The sequence below is a fragment of the Muscardinus avellanarius genome, assembly GCF_963383645.1.
Source record: "Muscardinus avellanarius genome assembly, chromosome: 5".
NCBI lineage: Eukaryota > Metazoa > Chordata > Mammalia > Rodentia > Gliridae > Muscardinus > Muscardinus avellanarius.
Window position 1 is genome coordinate 18989870 of NC_137790.1, and position 26431 is coordinate 19016300.

Genomic DNA, 26431 nt, shown 5'->3' on the forward strand with positions numbered 1-26431 from the left:
TCAGATAAGATCTTAATTATTATACATTTAATTTCTAAAATTGAATACCCAAAGTCATCCTCCTCAGAGGCTTTTTTTTTAATAAAAAAGCATCTAGAATAAAGATTTAAAAAAGAAAGTTTAATGAAGACAGCACCCATCAATAAACAGTTTTGATTATTGAGACATTTTTTAATCCCATTTTTCCTTCAACAATATGTCATACAGATTTTCCGTTAATTTAAAATCATTGAATATCAATCTATCATGTATATGTATCCTAATGTACTTAACTAATCTACTTCTGCTAGACATGCAAGTTCTTTTTCTTAAACAATATTATCAACAGTGGCCTTCATAGACTCACGTACTAATGGAATCTGATTTGGGAATAGGATTCTTAAACTATAGTCTTCATCTTTAACAGCTTTCAAAATATTTTCATTCTCTTTTAAATTCCACGGATGCAAATGAGAATTTTAATGCCTACATAATTTTGTAACTTTATTAAAAGTGAAATTGTTATTACTTATAAAATTTTATATGATTTTAAATTACATATCTTAAAATAGGCCTATAGGACATGTATACATGCATGCCTATTTTTTTAAAAATTGTAACTCAGTATTTTAAATATAAACAATTCAAATCTTATTAAAGCTCAGAATTTAAAAAATACTCTGATGCTTCTTCATTGTTTAATTTTAAAACTGCTTGCATTTTATTTCCATATTTGGTCACTTCTATATGTCTTTATGTTTTCTTTTCTGGTTTCTATTTATTTGTATTGTTTTCTCTATGTTATGAAATACATTCTCTATTAAAATATAAAAACATCAAGCTGGGCATAGTGGTGCATACCTGTAATTCCAGTACTTTAGAGGGTGCGACATTAGCTTTCGGCCAACCACAGGCTCAAGGCCGAACACAGGTTCCAGGACAACCTCAGTAACTTAGTGAGAACTTCAGCAACTTAGTAAGTCCATGGACTAGATAAAAACTAAAGCAGGGCTCAAGGTATAGCTTAGAAGTAGAATACCCTTGGATTCAATCCACAGTAACACACACACACACACACACACACACACACACACACACTCAAACATTTTAATTTCTAGAAACTCTTTTATGCCCTCTAAGGTGTGTGTGTGTGTGTGTGTGTGTGTGTGTGTGTATTTTATATATGAAGTAAATATATATGCTATATATATATGCACACATATTTTTTCTTTCTTTAGCCTTCAAGTCCTTTCTTTAAACAACCACATATCCTTAAATGGCTTGATATTTTTCTTTGCCTCAGGTATACAATCCCTGTAACTTGGCTATAGATTGGATGTTGGGAATGAGAGTAAAGGAGTAATTGATAAGTCTTCTTTTGGACCAGGTGGATAGTGAGATTTTTATCAAGGCATAAAATATAGTAGGGAGCCTAGGGTACCTTTATTTGAAGATGAAATGGCCTCCCCTCCTCTTACAGTCTTATAGCCTATGTTTATGGGGGAAAACTCTTGGAGAACTGACAAAAGTGCACATACACTTAAAATTTTGACATATATGTCCTCATCGCTCTCCTTAAAAGTTATTGTATTTTGGTTTGTTGATTTTATATATGAAAAATGAAGTCTCAGTCCATTGGATTTCTATTTTTCTTTTAGAAATAAGGATCTTACACGCATATTTAAGAAAATGTCTATTAATAACTTTGTTCAGTCTTTCATTTATTGTTGTTTTTCTTATTGATGTTTTAGCTCCTTAAATAGTACAAGATTAGGCCTATTTGTCCAATTCATTACAAATATTCTTACCATTTAAATGCTTAACACGTTATATATAGAAATTTTAATTCATGTTTAATCAAATTGGCCAATATTTTCTTTTATGATTTCTGAGTTTTTGTATTGCTTAGAAAAGCTTTTCCTGTTACATAATTATATTAATATTTTCTCATTCCTTTATCTAATATTTTTATAATTACACTTTTAAGTGGAAACATTTAATTTAAATGGAATTGATTTTGAAGGAAGAAGATAAGGCTCCATGGATACATAGTCCCAATATAATTCATTGAGCTTTAGATTTAATTCCTTTTGATTTTCCACATTTACAAGCATCTCAGTCGCTAATCATTTTGCTTCCCATTTTTATGAAAATATTTTTTCTTTCTCTTATCTAATTGCATAGTCCAGTAACTCCAGAACAGCATCAAACAATGATCGGTGGCAGTGTCCATCCTTGTTTTGTTTTCCCTGTTTTTACTGGAAATGCGTCAACTATTTAATAAATACAAACATTTTATCAGCTGCCAGCAGAGACACCCTAGACACCTAGATAGTCCAATTCTGTACTATCAATTCTCCTGAGCTTCCTTCACTGTGATTCTTTTTTGTCCAATTAGCTTCAACCCTGAAAATTCTCTCCATTTGTTTAAAGATTAAAAAAAAAAAAAAAAAAAAAAGCAACGCTTGTCATCCATTGCTCAGAAAGGGGGGGAAAATTGCAGCCAAGGAGAATGGGGCAAAAGGGCGCGGATTACACCCCATAGCCACAGCCAAGGTAGAGAGAGGGCCAGGGAAAAGTTCCTGGAGGGCAAAGCTCCGTCCCGGCCACTCTGTGGAAGGAGGTGCATCCTCGTGGGGAGGAGTCGCGCCACCCCGCCCCCTGCCCCGGGTGCCACCGGCGGAGATGAAATGTGAGCCTGGGTGGCCGAGGACCCGGAGCTGCCGCCTCCGCGTGCCCGAGCGCGGCGAGGACAGACAAAGGGGCCGGCGCTCCGCTGTACCCGACTCCGCCGAGCCCCGCCGGCACCGCGGGCACCTGGGCCATGGCCAGGTCCCCGGCTCCCGAGAGCGCCGCCCGCTCCCTCTGACCGCCCGCCATCCTCCCCATCCCTCCGCGCCGCGCCCGCTCTGCCTTCGCTCCAGCTCTGCCCAGTCTGTCCGTCTGTCCTGGCGTGCAAGCTTGGGCCACCCGCGTGGATGGATGCGCCTAGGCTACCCCGGCGCCCAGGGGTCTTGCTTCCGAAGTTGGTCCTGCTCTTTGTCTACACAGGTCAGTGACAGGGCGGCGGGAGAGGGGCAGGGGGCTTGGGGCTGCATTCGGGTCACTGTCTGGGCCAGCGCGGGCTGGGCTGGGCAGGACAGAATAAGAGGGCAGAGATTGTGCGGTCCCCGGAGGCAGAGTTTGAACCCTCATCTCATCCTCTGGGGCATTTTATTTTGTTCTTTCCTTCAACTTTTCCTGTTTGTTCCCCCCACCCAATTTTCTTTTACTTTGCAAAGCAACTTGGAAAACCCAGCTCTGCATTTTAGGGCATTTTATTCTAGGTAGCAGAACTGAGCAGAACTCAGGAGGAACTTAGGGGCTGAAAGCAGGCACTCCGGGTAGCAGGAAAGCACTTTTAAAAAGCCGGGCATGGTGGCACAGGCTTGTAATCCCAGCATTCAGTAGACTGAGACAGGAGGGTCGCAGTTCGCGGACAGCCTCAGCTACTTAGTAAGGCCCTCTGCAACTTAGTGAGACCCTGTTTCAAAATAAAGAATACAAAATAGGGCAGGGGGTGTAGCTTGGAGGTCAAATGCTTCTGGGTTCCATCTCCAGACCCAGAAAAAAGAAAAGAAAAAAGCACCTGAAGCCTAGAGGTACTGCAGAAGGTTTAAAATAAAAATAAAAATATGGTGAATTTTCCGCTTTGCTACAGTATGGATACTCATATCCTCACACCCACCTCCCACTTTCTGAATATTCCAGATTTCCTTCCCCTTTTAGAAACAAAAAGCCACAGGTCTTTGCTTTAGTTCCTGAAAGGATTCACAAGTACGGAGGGTGGTCATTTGGATAGACTGAGTTAAAAGGTTTCCAGAGGCACAAATTCAACCTGAGTGTAGTCTATTTATTTATTTATTTATTTATTTATTTTATTTATTTTATGTAGTTCAACACTTGTTTGTGAAGGGCCTCTCTTCTCCCTCCTTCCAATTAGTCTTAGTGAGAATTACTAATATTAAGGAAGTGACATGGGTTTTTTTGTCTGGCGATTGATAAAGAGCCCTAAGTGGTCCTCCACTGGCCATTCAGGGGGTCATTGCATCTAGCCACAGAACTGTGCCAGCTAAAAGCCGAGTTCTTTGGGAAAGTTTTCATGTCTCTAATTTCCTATCACCCTGCCAGGCTAAGTGTATGAATAGCATTGTGATTTGCCTTTTGATACAAAGATACCTCAACTGAAATGAAGATGGGCTTCTACTCTGTTTCCTGGGCATGAAGAGAACTGAATTTCTCATCCATCCTTGCCAGTAAGGAGTCAGCCTAACTGCTAAGAGAAAAGTTTGTTCTATTTAAATATAATATATAACATATAATACTAATTATATATTATATTATTAGATATTATACATTATATAAACTTAAATATAATACTAATATAAATTAGTAGTTATCTAAAAGCTATCATTTTAAAGATATTTTATTGTTGGGAAAGAGCTACATTTCTAATACAGAAATTCATAAAATCAGGGAAAGTACCTCCTATTTAATGGGGAGAATCTATATTTTATTCTCACGCAACATTTCTTTCACTTTCATCATGTAAGGTTTTCCACATTTGTGAAACTAAGTATCAATTGCATTAATGTTAGAAGATTTATATGAAAAGCTTTCTAGTAGTTCTTTTGAAACAATGGTGACCCTGCTTCCTCTACTTCTCAAAAGAAAATAAAAATAAAACAAGAGAAAAATGAAACGCTTAATATCCTCGCTTGCCCTTACCCAAGCACTCTACTACACTACCATTTTTCTTGTTCTTGTATCTATTTTATTCCCTGTAAATTCGACCTTGTTTCCCTGTCCTTCTTCCTGTTCTCTCAGTGCTGGGGACATAAACCCCCAGGACTCAGGAAACCGGCACAGCTAGGCAGCAGGAAAGTTGGTTCCTATGGATGGCTTCCACTTCGTCTGATTCTCTCCAAATCCCTACCTAGTAAACTACCAAGTCACTGCAAGCCAGTATCTGAATGACTTGGTGTCTTTCATAAAGGTTTAGCAAGTAAGTCCTTCAGTGGTAATTCCTGAGCCTTTTATTTCCAAGGCCTTTTTAAGCTGTCCATATTCACTAGAGAATAAGCAGAGACCATGCTCTGAGTTTTCTCTGAGAGATAAGGTGTGCCTATAAATAACTTTAATGTGTAAAATGTTGTGTCCTAGGAGAGATATTATCATGGCCTGCAGGTTTTCAAAGAAGGGAACCTTATTGCTAACTTGTCAGTTTCTTGAAGACAGTGTCTGTTGATCCACAAAATAGCCTCAGAGAGCCGGGTGTTGTGTGTTGTGATCCCAGCGTTTGGAAAGCTGAGACAGGAGAATCTCGGTTCGCAGACAGCCTCAGCTACTAAGTGAAGTGCTTTGCAACTCAGTGAGAACCTGTTTAAAAATAAAGAATAAAAAATAAGACTGGGGGTATAGCTCAGAGGTAGAATGTTCCTGGGTTCCATCGCCAGTACAGAAAACAAAAAAAACAAACAAACAAAAAAAAAAAAAACTCAGAGATGAGTAAAATTTCTGTCCCAGAAAGGAGATCAGTAAACATTTGCTCAGGAAAATTGAATTGAAGAGCACTTGGGGGAACAAGATCTTTGAAGAGTAGGGAAGTCCTGGACAAACAGAGATAGGGTATGGTAGGATGTAGTATGAACAAAAATCATCATGAGATGAGTATATGCAATGATGGATAATTCAGTTTGCTTGGAACTAAGAAATTTAATTGGAAGAGTCAGTTGGGGTTAATGCCAGAACATTACAGAAATAAAATAGTTCAGACATTCTGGTAAGTGGGATGAGAGTCCTATGGTACACAAACCTAAGTAGATGTACTGTCCTTAAATATGAATTATTATTTCCCAAATCCTACGTATCAAATTCACATTCCAGACTTTACATAATAGAGGAGAAACCCCAATAGAGCCAGGGAGGTAGCCTCGGGGAGGAGAATTAACAAGGGAGGCATCTCCATGGACATTGTCTACCTTTTGGGAATACCATGAATGGGCAAGGAGTGGTGTGGGAGCCGTGGGGAGCGCCCTAAGTACTGTGTTCATGAATGTCACAATCACGCTGAACCACATTATGAGGTGAGACTACAATGCACCAATAAAAATATTTTAAAAATTCACACTCCATTTGCTCTAGCCAATAAGAGTAAGGTCTCTCCACCTGGAGTGTCATGCTTTATTGTGGACTCAATATTGGAAAGAGACCCAATATAGTGTTTATATTATGGTTCCTCTCCAACTGCAGGCTACAAAGACAGGATTTGGCCAAGGTTTTGCCTTCCGGGCCTCAGCTAGTGCCTTCTGTCCCCTCCCTTTCCTTCCTTTCTTATCCTTAGCTATAGTTTGCAAAAGTCATTTACAAGCAAGTGCTGTAAGCCAGATCTGCTTTTCCTGCATAACACATTCCTTAAAGTAGAATGTGGCTCTGCATTGGGGAAACTTTTTCCATGTCATGACATGAATTAAAAACCTATTGAAGAAAATTAGAGCTGGCTTCTGTTCAGGAATATTAAGTCAGATATTAAAAAATAATATTATTTATCTTCCAACGGGTAATTGGAATGTTCCACTATTTCACAAGCAAGAAAATGACCCTGCACAATCTACACTTTGGTCTTCATAAATTATTCTCCAATAAGCCAGAAAAAGCAACATAATAGCAAAATATATTTTGGGGTATAATTGAAACCTCCGTTTGGAAAGGTCATGATTGTGAGTGTATACTATTAAATTTGCCCTTTTCTGGTAGTTCAATTCTGAGAAGTAGAGAAAAGTACTGGAAAATGCAAAAAAAAAAAAAAAAAATCATGGACAGTGTGTGACATGAACTAGATGTTTACCGCAGGTAGAATCCAGTTTCTTGGCTACGCAATTCTGGGCTTGGTTTCCTGTAATGCTGGCTCAAAATATTTTCATAACACCATGTTCTTATGATAGTAGTAATTGGAGTGCATTAGTAGTAAGTGAATCTTTGATATTCATGGAAAGTTTAATAGGCTGTTCTGGACATCATTCAAAAAGCACCTGTGAAAGTACTTACACATCGATTGTCTTACTCTGATAGAATAATGGGCCAGTAGGTCTCAAGATCTTATTAGCTTTTAAGAACATGAAGCTACACATCCCTGGTTAGTGCTATAGATAATTTAGCAGTGTAAATATCTGAATAAATTGAACAACACTAAAACTGAAAGCTGTAGAGAACTCATTGAAAAAACCATAAATTAAGAATCTTTTAAAATGTGACATTCTTTGAACAAAGCACTTAACTCTCAAGCATTAGCTTCCCACCTGGATTATAATTTGATTGTATTTCTTCAAAACTTCAGAGTGGATTTAAGTAGCTACCAAAATTCTTAAACTTCACATTTATTCACCTAAAATGTAGAAATAAAAGTAAGAGGAAGAAAATATGAACTTTATCACTCATTCTACAAGTCATGCATTACTGATAAGGCAGATGAACCTTGCTCCTTTTTGAAAAATATATTTTTATTGGTGCATTGTAATGATGTTTCACATTAATGCTTAGTTTACTACCTTTTAAATATATCCCTTTATAAAGAATCACGTCAGCCAAGAGGAGATTTAAAAACACACTAAATTTTATTTTCTTGGTAAATCAATACACAGACATGTTTATACAAATATAATGTTGTGTACTCTTAGTATTGTAACTTTGATAGGAAAACAAAAGCCTTATATAATTTAGATAATAGTCACTATTTCCTTAAGGGATTGAGTTGAAAATAAGTTATTTCTGTAGTTCTTAAACCTATAGCTTAAATTATCAGGTTCTACTTAATATTTTCCTTATCATTACCCCAAACTCACAAAGCCATCATAACTTCTACTACTGATTATGACTCAGTGATTACCTGAGCTTGTTAAACACAAATTATTTAGGTGGAATAAAAAAATTTTAAATGCTAGAGTAAGTTTTTATTCAACATTTTTGGTATAGGTTTTTTTTTGTTGTTAAACCTATCAAATTTTATTTTAACAGAAAAATTTTATTTTTGTTGACTTCAATATATTTTCATAATCAGAAAATACCCTTTCCCCTTCACTCTGTAGTATTTAATAGCTTTTTGATTTTTCAATATGACATTAATGAAAACATTAATTGTTCACACCTTAATTAGATAAGTGCATTTTTCCATAACCAACTCAATGATCTTCCAAGTTTACCATACTGACAGCAAGATCATTTGTGTTGCCATATGTATACAAACTGTAATTATGAAGGCAAAAAATGATGTAAAATGAAAAGCATATAACGTATTGTCATGGCAAATATGCATTAGCTTTAATTCGTCACTGGTATTACCCATTTCCTAATGGTTTTCATTAATTGAGGTTAATTGAGAATATAACACCCTAACATCAGACAGCTTCATCATTTCCAAACTATTATAAGAACCCTATTGACAGATTGGAAGGTGAATTGGTTGACTCATTCATTCTTTCTTCCCTTAATTGTCTCATGCAGCCAGTGATAACCACCAATTACTGTGCTTCATGCAGGAGACTCAAGAATGGCCTTTCCCCTTTGCCAGCCTAGAGTGTAACTGGGAAGAAAGGCTAGTTTAGACCCTTACAGATATTTTCTAATTTTTTTTTTTTTTTTTTTTTTTTGGTGATACTGGTGGTGGAACCTAGGGCCTCTAGGCTACACTTCCAGCCCTACTTTACATTTTATTTGGAAACAGGGTCTCACTAAGTTGCTGAGAGCCCCACTAAGAAGCTGAGGCTGGCTTCAAACCTGTGCGATCCTCCTGTCTCAGCCTCCCAAGAGCAGGGATTACAAGTGTGTGCCACGATGCTCGGCTAGATGTTTTCTAATTCTGACTATGAAAATGAAGATCTAAATGTACTAAAGAATGGTTATTGACCTGTCAGGATATGAATAGAATGTTTTTTCCTGAAGTTTGGTTTCACGACTGTTAACTGCTTCCACGGATTTTATTTTGTAGATGATTGCCTGGCTCAGTGTGGCAAAGACTGCAGATCCTACTGCTGTGATGGGACCACGCCCTACTGTTGCTCCTACTATGCCTACATTGGAAATATTCTCTCGTGAGTCTTGGTCAAATTTGGCAATATTGATGTTTTCCAGTTATGTTTCCAAGAAATACTAAGTTGCAGATATGGGCAAGAGAAGCTAAGATTTCTTACTAAAACAAAATCTTTACTGGAAATATTATACTCGTATCATTGTATTATTTGACAAAATGTACAAGTTAATGTAAATTAGCTTTATTAGGAAAGAGTTGAAAGTATTGTCTTATTGCTTAGTTCTGTGTACCCCAGTAGTATTATAAGTAGACATAACACTGTCGATATTTTTCTAATATTGTCAATGATATGTTTTGTCTGCTGTGATGGGTTTGTTGGTTAATGTTTATTATTTAATTATGGCCTGTTGATTTTTCCATGTACACATGAGTTTGTCTAACTCTTCCATTAGAAATCAGGAGGAAAGAGACATTATGAATAAAAGTGGTTGCAATACAAAATATCAGTTCTTTACATAATACACATAAAGCAACTTCAGGAAAGAAGTTTACAAGCCAATGAAAGATAGGAATAAAATGTAAAATAATAAACTACTCATACATAGTATGGAAATAGTTTATGTCAAGTGAACTAAGAACTTTCCCAAAACAAATTAAGAACTTTTTAGAACTGCTTTTGAGCAAAGGGGATTCTGCCTTTAGAACTGAATGTCTAGTAAAGTGTGCAGCTGTCAATTGCTGAATATATATTCAGTTGAGAAATAAAAAGCAAAGAAGTAGGAATTTAAAAGTTTCCTGAGTCAAAATTCCTCCATGGTTTTCAGATAGCAGCAGTCTAGCCTCTATAATATTCTGATTTTGTTTTTCCAGTGACGATTAGGATTATCTGGGAGCTATCTTGCTATGATAGTCTTCCCAAAAAGTTTTGTTTAACTTGTACCTTCTGAAGCACCAAGTGGAAACAGGAAATGTTATTTGATAAGTCATTGTCCAGCTATTTTAGGAATGAATCAATTGAAACAGCTTGTAACATATCCTCCATTTCCCAGGAATAGAAAACTTGGCATCACAGAAACCTAGAATCAGCACTGGAGCTGCTACTGGAAATCATGTAATTCTGAATATGGCCCCTCAAATATCATATTTTGGCATACTATTGAAGACTATCATAGCTATTAAAGAAATATCAGGCTGAAATTTAAAATGCTACATGGAATATAAGCGATCTTTAAAATGCAAATAAAATCCAAGTTAAGCATTTGAATGTTCTCTCATGGAAGGTTTGGTAGAAAGGAGAGTAAGTCCACTTCTCATACTCAAGAACTATCAGCTGATATGTAAATATATAATGATGATGTTTACAATTGTGAATCATCACAATGTTTGAAATAATTTAAAAACTTTATTAATAAACTGGAAATGTATCTCTAAATGATTTCCACATGTTAGATGGTACTGTTCCAGGTAAATGTGTGGGTGCAATCAGCAGGCGATACACATTGGGGAACATGGGAGTCAGAGTGAATCTGAGACAATTTGATCCTCTCTATCCTGACCCATTTCTCTGTCCACTAACTACATTGTGGTGTGCATTGTGCCCCTATTTTCCACCTTGCTGTTCTTTCCACTCTAGCAAATAGGGAAAGAGCAAATAATTACTTATTAACCAGAATATTTTTAAAAATTAAACTTACAAATGTGCTTTTTCAATTTCATTTACAATCAAATTCACACTTTTATGACACATGTTCTAGATCGCTGATTTCACAATTTAATTAAAGTAAATCATTAGTTGCATTGGTATATGTATATATATATGTCAATGAATTATTTATATGATATTTATCAATGTAACTGATATACATATATCATTAGTTATATATATGTTATATGTAGATGTCATGTTATATGTATTTATATATCTATATTTATAAGATAATATATATGGCTTATTAGAACCATGTACTTTTTATGTTTGGGGGAAAATAATTACATTTTGGGGAGGAAAAGAAACACAGATGTCATTATATTTTAGGCAGCCAAAACCACACTTTCTGTTCAAAATAGAAACCATTGACTGAATCTCCTACTAAACAATTCTTAGCCAAGAGAGAAAAAAAAAGACTTTAAAGTGTTTTCCCGATGGATAAAGAAGAATGCATATTCAGGATTTCCAGTTATTGTTGAGCATTTGAAAGAGTTCTTAACTCCACCCAAAGCCTGTGTGTGTGTGTGTGTGTGTGTGTGTGTGTGTGTGTGTGTGTGTGTGTTTTAAGTTGTAGAGGGTGGGTGAGGTACAGTTGGTAGAAAATAATTCATCCTAAGAATGCTTACAAGTGTTATTTTATGCACATGTTTTCAAATATTCCTGTTTTGGAACCCATAAAGTATTCTCCTCTTGCAGACATCTGGGCACATTCTTGGTAAAATAATTTTCATAATCTTAAAACAGAAAGTTAAATTTCTATGGTTATCTGAAGACTAATAAAGTAAAAAGCAATAACTAAAATAAAATGTTATGTATTTTAAATGATTACTTTTATATTTTGGGTTATATTATGGTTTTTCTTCAAAGTAAAAATAACATTGGCTCAGTGAAAAATGAGCTAAAAAGGAGTAGAGAATATAATTTGGGGCGTTCTGAGCTGTTCCTAAGTTGTAAAATTAGGTCCACGTGATCTAGCCCTTAACTTTATTTCAACTGCCCTTCCTCTTTTGCAAGTAAATCATTAAGTTTCATTTTTAGAGGAATCACAGGAACTGCCTTTCCATTCTTCTTTAGTTCAGAATCTCGTTTTACGCAGCTTTCCCATTCCTTTCAGATATTTTTTTTCTACTAAGTATGAGTTATTTTTGGCAAATAAATGCATTCTTATTTCAGCTACGAATTTTAAGAGTTGCTTGTGTCTATCGAAAAATTTCTGAAATTAAATATAAAAATAGTATATATACTTTTCATCATTATGGTTGCAGGTTCTGACTTCCATGTAGAAGAATCCCATTATCATCCAGAATTGAAGAATAATTTTTACACTGACATCTATAATTCAATCAATTAGTTATTTATAAATGTGCATAGATGCCCACTGTGCTGGAGCTGGGCCAGGTCCTGGGATTCAAAGATGAATCAACAATATGTCCCAATTTCTAAGGCCTCAAAATCTAATAAGAGAAGAGAGTGCAGGCATATAATTCTAATTTGATGAGGTAGTCTATGACTTGTTAAATGGAGAAAGATAATTGTGTGTGTGTGTGTGTGTGTGTGTGTGTGTGTGTGTTGAATTAGGTATTTACAAAAAGCTTCACAAAGAGCATTGAAACAGAATTTTGAAGGAAGCATAGATATTTACATAAATGCACAGTAAAAAAAAAAAAGGAAGTGTATTCCAGACAGAGAGACTCCTGCATACAAAGGCAGAGATATAAGAAAGGAAATGATCAGTTTAGAAATACCCCTGTTCAGTGTAGCTAGAAGGGGAAGAATAAACTATGATTTTAGCATAGGGATAACTGAGTCAGATAAAAGACTCTTACCAACACACTTTCTTTGGCCATGCCTACCAAAACTAAAGTAAAAATAATTCAGTAGTTTTCTGGTAAAAACTAAACTATTGGTTTTATATAAATAGGACAAATTCTTAGACATTCTAAGACAACAGGCAAAGGTGAGAAGACCTTTGCCAACGAAGATTGTTTTTATTTATTCCATACGTGAGAGAATCAGAGTACATACCTAAAGATATTACATTATTGGGGACATTTTATGATAGAATATGTGCTATGTCATTATTTCTCCATTTAAGACATTTTTTACTATGAGGGAAACTAGCTGAACAGTAGAAGCCTCAATATGCTTAAAAGTGAGAATTTGGGCTAATCTGAGAGAAAATAAAAACAATTTGCCACCAGATTGCTCGTAAGACATTTCATTCAGTAGCTCTTCTTCCCCGAAGATGAAATACTCCGTGATGAATATGGAAAGAGATATTTACATATTTGCCGCTGCTGAAATTGAATTGACATTCCCTAGAGAGTGGGCCCAATGTAATGATGTAGTTTCTAGAGCACTCTTGAAAATTGGTAGAATGCGAGGGAATACGGGTGAAATTGAGTGGCTAATTACTGTTATCCAGTGGAACAAAATCAAAACAGGACTTCAACTGGAAATGAAGAATGCCACGACGCTCAGAGAATAGCTGTACGGTATGAGATATGGGCTAAATATTGACTGTTCGGAGACAGCTAGACGAAGAGATAGAAGATTTCATTCCATAACTGGAAAAGAGATTTTCGCCTTTCCAGTTTGCCACTGTAAAATGCTGATCTGTCTAAGGACTCTTCGGAGCACCATCTGGCCAACATAAAAGTCCCCACAGGGGAAAAAATCAAGAGGAAGAACTAATAATAGAGATCCTGGTGGGATGAAGTTTCTTTTCTTCTCAATGAAATGTGAAAGATGTATTACCCGCGGTTTTGCAAAGACAGCTAATAAATATCACAACTGTGATTTTTAGAGCCACGCTATGCATGAAAGCAACACTGAGTTAAAAGATAAAGACTTCATATTTTGAAATGGCACTTGAGGTCCTCTGATCATTAAGTAGTTGAATGCACTCAGGCACATGAGAGCATTCAAACACTGTCAGAAACAAGGCAGTGGAAAGGCCTCTGAGTACTGATTAAAGACATCATTTAAGAAATATTGAGGGAGAAAATGAGATATGTGAATTCACTCCTGAAAAATGAAAATAAAGGAGCGCTTGACTTTAAAAAAAATAAATCAATTGAAATAATTTTAGTCCTGGACAATGGAAAAATACTCTGAAAATTACTTACTGAGTAAATTATAAAATTTCTGGGAGTCTAATTTTTGTTTTACTAATGACACAAATAAATATAGCTAATAAGCCAGGCCTGGTGGCACATACCTGTAATTCCAGTTCATGGGAGGCTGAGACAGGAAGATTATGGGTTCTAGACCAGCCATATCAACTTAAAGAGATACCTCAGCAATTTAAAGAGAATGAGTTTCAAAACAAAAAATAAAAAGGGCTGGTATGTAGCCCAAAGGTAGAATGCTCCTGGATTCAATCTCCAGGACCAAACACACACAAGAAAAGGAAGGAAGGAAGGAAGGCAGGCAGGCAGGCTGGCTAATATAATGTTAAAAATGTGAGCTTGATTTAAAATGTAACAATAATATTTGATATAAGAAGGTCTGGTTCTCAGAAGACATAGAATTACATCTTATAAATTATTTTACTAAATATAAATATGTATATTTCTGAAACTTTCCTCAGTCAAACACACACACACATACACACACACACACACACACACACACACACACACACATATATATATATATATATATATATACACTTTTTTTTTCTTGGTGGTACTGGGGACGGACCCCTTCTACCTCCGGGCTACACTCCCAGACCTATTTTATATTTTATTTGGAAACAGGGTCTCTTAAACCAGCGAGGCTGGCTTCAAACCTGCATAATCCTCATGTCTCTGCCTCCCAAGCATGGGGATTACAAGCGTGCGCCACCATGCCCGGCCAGTCAAATTTATATTTTATCCTAATGACCTTTGTAATTTAGCTTAACTATCAGAAATATTATGTATTTTAAAAAGGAATAAATGTGGTTTCTAGAACATCTTTTCAAGAATTTTTTTCTGCAAATATACACAGAGATGTTCAGTGCTCTATACCAGCTACTGAGAAATATAGTCATGATTCAAACCTGTCATTGTGTTTCTTAAAATCTACTTGGAAGTGCACACTTGTAAACCTAGTACTTGGGAGGCAGAGACAAGAGGATCATAGTTTTGAAGCAAGCCTCAGAAATTTAGTGAGGCTCTCTGTGCTTAGTGAGACATGGTTTGAACATAAAAAATAAAATAGTGCTGGGGGTGTAGCTCAAAGGTAGAATCCTAGATCCAATCCCCAGCACCAAAAGAAAAAGAAAAAACATTTAGTGCTTTTAAGATTAAAATAAAAGAAGAGAAGCAGGACATGGTGGCACATGCTTGTAATCCCAGCGCTTGGGAGGCGGAGACAAGAGGATCGCGTAGGTTTGAAGCCAGCCGTGCTGGCTTAAGAGACCCTGTTTCCAAATAAAAATAAAAAAATAGGTCTGGGAGTGTAGCCTGGAGGTAGAAGGGCTTCCAGGAACTCCAGTACCACCAAAAAACATTTTTTTAAATTAAAAGAAAGAAGAGATGTACTAAAATCACTTGGCTTTACACTTTAAAGTGGTGAGTTTTAAGCTTCATAAATTGTATCTCCATTTTTCACACAATGTTAAGTATACAGGACAACAGAATTCCTAGATAAAAGCGTAAGGAAAATCTACCACTTGGAGAAGATACTTGTGTTCATAAGATTCACAAACAATATTAGCATTCCTCAATAGGAAAATGGAAAATTTATGTGCACCAAACAGGTAATAGGGCAAAAACCCAAAAGGCCATAAAATATGGAAAGGGTCCGCCCGGCAGCTCAACCAGGAAAAGCAATTTAACACAATGAAATACTTCTCACATCTCTTAGTCTGGCAGCACTCCAAGTCTGATGGTAACAAGCAATATGGACATAAAGAAGGGTTCCCACCTTGCCAGCAGGAGAGAGAAATTCTTCAAACCACTCAGAGAGCAATTTGACCCCATCTTGTACAGCTAAAGATGGGCATACTTTAGGACTTAACAGTGCATCTTCAAGATATATTCTCTAGAAAATTCCCAAACATACACAAGGAGACATTTGTGATATTGACTGATTATTTAAAATAACAAAATATCGCTGGGTTTGGTGGTATACACTTGTAATACCAATGCATGGGAGGCTGAGACAGGAGAATCACAGGTTTGTGGCCAGCTTCAGCTACTTAGTGAAGCCCTCCACAACTTAGTGAGATCCTGTTTCAAAATAAAGAATAAAAATCGAGCTAGGGTGTAGCTCAAGGGTAAAATGCCCCTGGGTTAAATCTCTAGTAACACACACACACACACACACACACACACACACAGACACACACACACACACACACAATATTGACAGCAACCTATATAGCTATCAGAAGACTGTAGGTAAATAAATTAGAGTTTAGTTTTTTCCACAGAATAAAGTTCAGAAATTAAAATAACTCAGTGCTCATTATGTGTATCGTTATAGTAAATCTCAAAACCCTGTAATGCCGAGTGAAAGTAAGTTAACGGAATGAGAATAGGCAATATGTATTTTATGTAAAGGTAAGTATGTAAAATAATTATGTAATATTTATGAAATCGTGCACATGGCAAATGTATAAATACATGAGAGAGAGACAGGTACAGATGAGTTTTAAACTGCTCAGGGCTGAGAGGGTTCCAGGGGTGCAGGACTTTTAGAGCTGTGATAGGGTCAGTCTCAGGTAAACTAAAACAAGTTGATCACCATCAGAAGAAGCAGAAGACAGCAGCAGCCTTCAACTCTTACAATGTATTATTACTTAAAAATTAAACATTCGAAGAAAATATTATGTTATTAATAAATCTGGGTGGGGGTTAGATGAGTATTTATACGATCCCTCACTTACAAACTTCTACTGACAATTTTTTGACTTTACAATAGTGTGAATGCAATATGCATTCAGCAGAGATAGTACTTTATGCCAGGTATGGTGATACACAACTATTATCCCATGTCTCAGGAGACTGAGGCAGGAGGATTGCGAGTTGGTGGCAGCCTGGGTAACTTACGGAGATCCTACCTCAAAATCAAAAGGGCTGGGATGTAGCTTAGTGGTAGAATGACCCCGGGTTCAATCCCCAGTAACACACATACAAACACACAAGCATACACACAAGCATACACACACACACACACACACACACACACACACACTTGCACATGCACATGTTGTAGTACTTCAAATTTTTATCTTTTTGCAAGCTGATGATATGTGATACAGATATGTGATACAAAACTTTCCCAGGAAGCAAGCAGAAACTACAGATACCCGCAGAGTACCATATTACCAGCGCGCTTCGATATTTTATTTTGTCTTCTCACCTCCTGTCATGTCTACAAAACTCCCATCTGTGTGTGTACATGAGATATTCAGCACTTTATTATAAAATACATTTGGAGTTAGATGAGGTTTGTCCAACTCCAAGCTAATGGAAATGTTTTGAGCATGTGTAAGGCAGGCTTCTTTAAGCTTTCATGTTCTGAAGGTTAGGTGCATAAAAGGTATTTTCACTTTATACTATTTCCACTTTCCTATGGGTCTAACAGGACATTTTTACCCTATTGTTAGTGGTGGAGCATCTATGTTTGCAATTTTATATGTTCAAAAATCTTTGTAATTAAAAAGGGAAGAAAGAAAGGGGAAAACTTGATGGTGATTGCAATGGAGTCACCTGGGCACCTGTTTAGCAGACAGATTGGGGTGGGATCTAAAATTTTATGTGGCTCCTCTTGGTGGTATTTGACAATGTCTCATGCTACAGGATGAAATGCTAGATGAGATTAGGACTTGTATACACAGGAAATATGGGGCTAGGGTTGGGGATAAATAAGAAGAGCAAATTCACACAATTTCTGTATTTTTCTTTTTCTTTTTTTTTTTTTTTTTGTGGTACTGGGGATGGAGCCCAGAGACCTCCGGGCTATACTCCCAGACCTATATTATATTTTATTTGGAAACAGGGTCTCACTAAGTTGCTGAGAGCCTAAGTAGCTGAGGTTGGCTTCAAACCTATGCGATCCTCCTGTTTCAGCCTCCCAAGCACAGGGATTACAAGTGTGCGTCACCACGCCCAGCTAAATTCACACAATTTCTGAAGTTTCTGTTTTGAGTGGGTGATATGCTGGGAACTAATGGCGATTATTCAGGAAAGTTCAAAGAAAGGAATGCATATTTATTTATTTATTTATTTATTTATTTATTTATTTATTTTTGCGGGTCTGGGGATGGAACCCAGGGGCATTCAACCTCCGAGCTACACCCCCTGCCCTATTTTTTATTCTTTATTTTGAAACCGGGTCTCACTGAGTTGCAGAGGGCCTCACTAAGTAGCTGAGGCTGTCCACAAACCACGATCCTCTGGTCTCAGCCTCTCAAATGCTGGTATTATAAGCATGTGCCACCACGCCGGGCTCAAGGGAATGCATTTTGTTTTAAATATATTGAATGAGAGGATGTTGATAGGCTATAAACCAAATTCTGTGAGTCTTCCTTGGTGGACTGTATCAATCTGAAGCTAAGTGGAGAACACAGAGTATCATATTCACACTTGGAAGAAAAAAACCTAGGCTGCTGGTAGGAAAAGTGTGAGGCAATGAATGAAATGCTCTGAAGAGAAATATAAGAAACAAAACAGCCCAGCGGACATTCAGGAATACCTTGTGATTTTTCCTGTTTGATGTCTGGATGCCATTCCACCCTCTGATTTGTTCTTCACTGTTCACCCGAATACATTTCCCATGGAGGTGGGAATGAATGTTTTTATTTTCTTTTTGTGTTTTACATTACATAAAATGTAGATTTCAGTTCATCCTGAATTGCATATGGCATCATAGCAAAGCAATTATGTAATGACCTATCTTTATTTACTCTGTGCCCAATGCAGATCAACTTATATCTGGCCATGTATTCCAGCTCTCAGGAGCTACCTTAATTAGACTCAAGTCACATTTTATTATAAGAGAACATGTGTTTGGTGATGGCAGGGATTATTAGAGTGGAGGGAGCTACTATTTTTTTAATGTTTTCTCCATCCCAGATGCTTACGATATATTAGTTTATTCTTCAAAATAGCACTTATGGCCCAAGTATTATCATTTCTATCTGTCTAGATGGGGATGTTGAGACTCTGAGTTAAGCAAGTTACTGAATTTCACAAAGCAACTGTGTAATTAGCTGGCATTTAAAACCAGATGTGCTTGACTTCTTTTAGCTACTGCCCACTGGCTTCTGAAGATGAGAAGAGTCCAATATGGAATATGAGATGAATGGGGACAATTCATTGCTATCCTTTGAAAGACCTCAACACCACATTTCGAAAAGCCTTTTCTTGCTCTCAATCTCTATAAATGCCCCTCTGTGTGCTGCCATAACATTATTCCTTTATTGCCCTGTTATTATTCATCAGTTGAAGTCCCTAAGTTATCTATCTGCCCAATCTCCAGATGGGAGAGGACAAGATTCCATTCTGCCTACTCACCATTGAAGCCACAGTACCTATGGGTCCATTCACAGGTCATTTAAATGCAGGGTAATCCTCTGTTTCAACATGAGCCACCTGCGATTAAGTGGGTTGTAAATTAATATCCACCATCTGGATGAATATTTGCCTAGAAAAATTAGGCCATAATTTGATTATTTTATTGTTTCAGAGACTATGGTTTCATGGACTACAGATCGGGTAAAAGGTATAAGTAAAAGGTGAGATAGTCTGTTGTCCTGTCCCTATCCCACTGTTAAGGATAACTGATAATCAGTTGAGAGGGACTAGAAGTGTAACAGGATTCCACCCAAAAGGACCACAGGGGAAAGCCTCAGCTATTTAACCCACAGTATCTCACCGTGAATCCAAGGCAAGCAGAATTTCTAGTGTCTGGATCATTGTCATGGAAAAAGAAGAAACAAGACCTCACAGGTAATGAGAAGAATTTAATTTGTTTACACCTTAGCACAAATCAGATGAAAGGAGAAATAAAAACATAAATTACTTCAAGATATTTCTGTATGAATTCACACTGACAAAAAGATGTGCAAATCTATCTATCTATCTATATCTATCTATCTATCTATCTATCTATCATATATCTTTTTCTGCTGCACTTTGCAGAAAATGAGTGCTTCCTGTGGTTGCAAATAACCAATCTATGGTGTTAATACACTTTTTCTCTACAAACACCAGGACTAATAAAAGATCAGGCTCCAAAATATTACACATAGAAACATATTATAATTGAAAGTTTTTTAATTTTATTTTTTACTAACATGTACTAGCTGTACACAGTAACAGTGTTCAGTGTGACTTCTCAGGGTCAAATATAACCTCTCTTTATCTATACCCCTACTACTTCCCAACCTCTAGTAAACACAATTCTACATTCAGGTCAAATTTGTTTAACTTCCGTATTTGAAAGAGAATGTATAGTACTTGTTTTCTTGAATCTGGCTTATTTTACTTAACATATGTCCTCTGGTTCCACTCATTTTGCTACAGATAACAGGATTTCATTCTTCTTTATGGATGAATAATATTCCGTGTATATATACTGCATTTTCCTTATCCATACATTCATTGATGGGCATTTAAGTGAATTCCATGTATTAGCTATCGAGAATAGTTTGAATATAAGTTTTTCAAATAAATGCTGAACACTGTTTTGAGGTTACAGTTTCAGGTAGTACCTATCCGTATGTGAAGTAGATAGACCTGACCCTTTGCCAGGTGGAACTGAACAGGAAATAAATCTTTGCAATCCTATTATTAATAGTAATTCTAGCAACAAGAGGTTGTAAAAGTAAGACCACCATGGTTTGGGTTCAGAAAAATTGAATCTGGGTTTCTCTTCTCTAATTCTGTGCAAGTGGAGTGTTTCTTTAATCACTTGGTTTATTAATGGGTAAAGAGGGAGTCATAGGGATAGCTTGCTCCAATCCATAATCGGACTGAAGAATAGATTTGTACATAAAAGCACCTGGCAGGGATTCGCAGATTTTTCCAGTCATTAGTGAAAACATTGGGCTTTGAGCATACCTGGGTTTGGGGAAAAAAGGAAACATATGAGGACCGAAGTGATTTCTTTGAGGTCATTTGGGAAGTGTGTGACTGTGCAGAGGGCCACCTCTGTAAGAGGCTCTATTTCTGGCTTCTAAGCTTTACTAACAAAAGAGTGCTATCTGCTGAAATCTGGACATCTCACCAGAGAGCAATTGGCCATGAGTGAATCGAATGGCCCTCTTAATCAAACATGATTGCAGTCTGATAACTGCAAAGGCAGCCAATTAAGAACTGCTGCCCAGCAGTCACATAAAAATATGAAAACAGCCCAAGAAATCATGTGCATTATTATACACATCTGCAGTGCTATCCTCACTGACCTGTGAGTTAGACACAGAAACCATCTCAGAAACAGGAGCAAGTCTAAATAAAAGTATATCAACTCATATGGAAAAAAAATCACAATGCAATGCAAAAATAAGTGTTATGATTTGCTTTACAAAGAGATTCATTATGAAATCCCATTAATTCATTATTAATTCCCTTTTCAAACCTTATTCATGACTTTCCAGAAATGAATATTTTGCATATGCCCAGCTCATCTCCCCAGTGAATATGTGACTCATTGATGCCCACCACAGTGTTCTAACTGCTGGCCATTTGAGCAGAGTGATCATGGTGCTCTGTAAACATGAGTGTGCCTTTGCATGTATGAGTTTGGAACTGCCCATTAGGCTCTTAATAAACTCTGTTAATCAGCAGTTCTCTCGATAGCAGTCAGTGCTTAAAAAACTTACAGGATTAAAAGAGCAACGGTATGCCTCTCGTCATATCATACATAAGCTATATCCGCAACCACCTCCAGATTGTTCAATGGTAGCAAATAAATGCCAGATGGCATGCCAAATAAGAGGTCCTTGATCATAGCAGAAATTAATGGGGATCTATGAGTTCTAAAATGAGGGTTTTAAAAAACTTTATTTACCTTGAGCCGAGTGTGGTGGCTCACAGTTGTAATCCCAGCATTTGGGAGGCAGAGAAAAATAGGGCTGGGGGTGTAGCTCGGAAGTAGAATATCCTTGGGTTCCATCCCCAGTATCACAAAAAAAAATTATTTAGCTTGTTATCTTATAGCCAGCATTTTATACATGTTTTGCATTTTGCTTGGTGTTTATGATAGTTTTTTTTTTTAACTATACTCAAAGCTCTAGTAATTTATTCAGGAATATCAAGACTGCACTGGCAGTGATGCACATGAAATAAGTTTCCTCATGAAGCTTATTTTGCATTCTGACTCACTTTCTAAGGAGTTTCTTATAGGGCTGATGCTACTGTTTGCCTTCTCATAGCAGATTATAAGAGATGTTCATGCTTAAAAATGCTATAAAATGTAGAACGTGTTTTGAATTAAGAAATGTTTTATTTGCTTTTCCTTTTTTTTTTTTCATCCCACAACATCAATATAGTTGTAGTTTGGGTCTCATTACTTTTAACCGGAAGGGTTGGTTCCAGCTCTGAATAAATGGACAGAATACCCTTCACCCTGTGCCTTCACTAAATGGAGCTGTGGAACCTCAGCAAGATGCATGGGAAAGCTCTTTCAGGACTATGCAAAGTAAATAGAAGGTAGATTTGGAAGCAAAATTCAGAGTACCTCCTAACCAGCTATGACTACCACAAATTTTCTCCTTGGTTTACCCCACTCTAGACTAAACATAACACAAAATGCATAAGTAGGCCTCAGGGCCAAAGGGAGCAGTGAGTGGCGCTCTCTAACTGTGGCTAAGTAAGCAAGGTCCTTAGTTGCTCAAAGACACTGGGAGACGTTCTCTGATATTTTTCTTTTCTCTGTTCTTTTGTGCCCAATTCTCAAGTGATCTTTTGTTTGTTGTAATAGCAGGAGCAATGATAGCAACAGGACCCACGGCACCCTAAAATTCTGTAAATGGGGAAACTTTCTTTCTGATTAGAATAATGTAGTACTAGGAAATAAGTGAATCCTCCATTACTTTTTATCTCCCTCTTTCTCTGTCCTCCAACCACTTGACTCTGGATGTGAGCTCATTTCTGGACATATGCAAAGAATGGGGTAAATGAGCTCATCTTTATGACCAGAGAGAGAATCAAAGACGGTTTCCAGGGACCAGCAAGTGCTGGAGAGATCTTAAAGATGGAGAAACTCATAGGGAACCTTGATAGTTGTTCATGAATTCCTGGATTCTTGGATTCACCTCAAGATACACACACATTGATCTGACCCTGAGCAGCCTGTCATTGACCTTGAAGACTGAACATCAGAGAGACAACCACACGGGCTCACACTGGCTATTGAGAAATGTACTCATAGGATCAGTCTGAACATGGAGCCTTTGAGATGGGGTATACAATGAAACCAGAAGTCCGGTTGGAATGTATGTCTCAACTGAATCTAATTGATTGCTTTCTAAAACAAAAATGTAAAAATTATTAATAAGCTTAAACAAAGCCCAACTCTTGAGTTCCTTATAATTCATTTGACTGCTGAATACATAACTGTAACACTGTATTATAGTACTTTCGATGAATATAGATGCAATAATTAATACAGCTACAGCAAAAAGGGTGAAGGGTTAAAAGTTATATAAAGTATCTATATTCCCAAAAAGGTGATGTAAAATCGGTTCTAAATGATGATACATTAAGCTATATGATATGATATATCCCATAACTATTCAATCAACTACTAAAAACAATTAAAAACCTACAAATAATATAGTCAAAATCACAATAGATAAATTAAAATATAATATTAATATATGTTCATGCTGCCAAAACAAAGGCAGGAAAGAGAAATCAAAGGAATGTAAAAACATAACAAACAGAAAGCAAATAACAAAGTAAGTGGTAGGCTTTTTTTTTTTTTTTTTTTTTTTGGTGGTACTGGGGTTCCTGCAAACCCTTTTACCTCCGGGCTACACTCCCAGACCTATTTTTATACTTTTTTATTTGGAAACAGGGTCTCTTAAGCCAGCGCGGCTGGCTTCGAACCTGCACGATCCTCCTGTCTCCGCCTCCCAAGTGCAGGGATCATAAGCATGCGCCACCACGCCCGACAAAGTGGTAGGCTTCAATCCAAATGTATCAATAATTATGATAATGGTCTGAACACACCAAATAAAGAACAAAGAGTATAGCCTTTGAAAATTGACCCAAATATATGCTACATTGGTGAAAGTCACTAACCTGCCATGATGTAGGTGAATTCAAAGTCAAAGGACTGAAAGACATATGCCATGTAGTCATGAGTTGAAAGAAGGCTAGAGTGGTTACATGAATACATGGTAATAGAAAATTTGGAGCAAAGAATGTTACCAGAGGTAATGAATGATACTGCATAGTGATACAGGATCAATTCATCAAGAAGAAATTTCAGTTCTGAATGTGTATACACCCAACATTAATGTGTGAACAATAATAAAGCAGAAACTGGGAAACTTGAAAAGAATAATAAGTAAGCCCATAATTATAGTAGATGTCTCTCTAGAAAGATATTCAGCCAAGATCTAGAAGCCCTAAGCAATCCCATCAATTTAATGCATCTAGTTGAAATGTTTAGGACACTCACCATAGGCAGAAGGTCTGATTTTTCAAATACCTTCATGGAACATTCATTAAGATAGTTTGAAGATATTTTTGTTATTATTTAAAATATTTTAAGATGTTTAAAGTTTGTTTTGGGTCACAAAACAACCTTAAAACTTGAAAGTAATGGACCATGTTTTTTTGACAATAATGGAATTATGCTAGAAATCAGTAATAGAAAGATAAGAGGAAAATTCACAAACACTTGAAAATTAAACAATACATAAAAATAACCCACGGGTTAAGAGGAAACCACAAGGCACTCTTTATTTTAGGCTGAAATAAAGTGAAAATAAAACATAAGAAATAAGGAATAAAGAAAATTAGTGACTGAAGAGAAATTTATAGCATTAAATGCTTATATTAGGGGAAAAGTTTTAAATAAGTAATCTGTTTCCATTTTTAGACACTAGAAAAGAAAATCAAAATAAACTCAAAGCATAGATCAATAAAACTGGAAACAGACAAAAAAAGAACAGTAGAAAAAAATGAAACCAAAAGCTTATTCTTTGTAAATATCAATAAAATTGACAAAACTCTAGTAAGACTGACAAAGAGATAAAACGAGAGAGAGAGAAGACATAAATTACCAGTGTTAGGAATGACTAAACTAACGTATCTTTTATAATATGCTATCACTACAGTATGGCACATAGATAGTCATAAAATACAGGGCAATACAAAGTAGCATATCAATTCTTAGAGTTAGGAAAGTATATATAAATCTCTTCTTACTAATCCATTTTTGCCTATCCAAACAGTAAATAATCGCTTACTTCCTTTTTCTAGTTTCCTATAGCAACTTATTCTTACAATTCTTGCAGTATTTTTTCTTTGTTTGTGTATTTGTCATCTCCCTGTGTACATTCCTGTGGGAAAACGCATGTTGTGTTCATTTTTAATAGCTCTCTCCTTCCCTGTATGATAGCTAATCCCATGAAAGTTCAGTCTGATAAACAGTGCATGTAGCAGACACTTACAAACTGTTAAGTAAACAAGCAGTCGGTTATATAATCCAGAAAGAAAAAGATATGGAGAGCAGAGATCCCGGGTTTCCTCCCATCTTTATATCTAATGAACCTGGAAAATAAAAATAAAGTCTAAATAAAAGCAGTGCCTAAGTTTACATCTGTATTAGAGCATATGCCTAGAATTATTGAATATTTTAACCCAAGCTGCTTTTATCTTGTTAAACAGCATAGAAATACATCTTTGAAAAGTGGTGGCCAAATCCTTGTTACCAGGGTGTATAAAGATGACCCACTAGGGTGTCATCTGGAAATGATAAAATTAACATTTATCCTTATCTCATTTTAAAATCTACCACGGCTCTGTATTGTAATGCATATGCATATCATAGTAATGCAGAATTGTGTGCATATAATGTATAAATAAATATACATATTTTGAAGTTGTCTACAAGGATATTTTCAAGGTGTAGTGAACGATCATGAAAGTCTGCAGACATGAAAAGAAGGGAAAAAATAGTTCATTTAGTGTACTTTGGGTAAGACAAGATGTATCTGCTTCATCTGAAATCAGAACCATAAAATATTTAATCAGGTCACCATGGACTAAAGAAAATCAAAAAAATCTGGTTCTCAACCAGCAGTGATTTATGTCTTGAGATGTAGGTGAGGGTGGAGTGCTCCTGGCAACTAGTGGGTAGAGGACTCAGGTGCTGCTAAACATCCTATAATGCACAGGACAGTCCTCAATGACAAAAAAATCATCTGCTTTCAAATGTCAGAGGTGACAAGGTTGAGAGGCCCTGACTTAGAAAATCAAGTAGTGGAGGTTCAAACTAGCTCTGCTAAGGCATTTGAGAGAAATCCTTTAAATTCTTCTATAGACATTTTAACCTATGTAAAAGAATATTTAACAACAGTCTCTTGCTCTTGGAAAAAACTGTCACTCTCAGGTGGCACTGAAATACTTATCCTATGGATGGTCTCTTAAAATATAAAGTGCATAGCGTCCTGTGTTAGTATATGAGGACAAATAGGTGGCACTAGAACAACTGTCAAGGAGGAAAAA

At 36.5% G+C, this 26431-nt stretch overlaps 1 protein-coding gene across 1 annotated transcript in view; it reads left to right on the plus strand.

Moving 5' to 3' along the window:
- Positions 1–2957: 2957 nt before the first annotated feature.
- Positions 2958–26431, plus strand: part of CYYR1 (cysteine and tyrosine rich 1) — a gene marked incomplete at both ends in the record, with an annotated part of 110729 nt that continues 87255 nt past the window's right edge. The window contains 2 exons of the mRNA XM_080696351.1: positions 2958–3030; positions 9002–9104. Of these exons, the coding sequence (XP_080552477.1) occupies positions 2958–3030; positions 9002–9104 (176 nt within the window). The remainder of the gene's footprint in view (positions 3031–9001; positions 9105–26431) is intronic.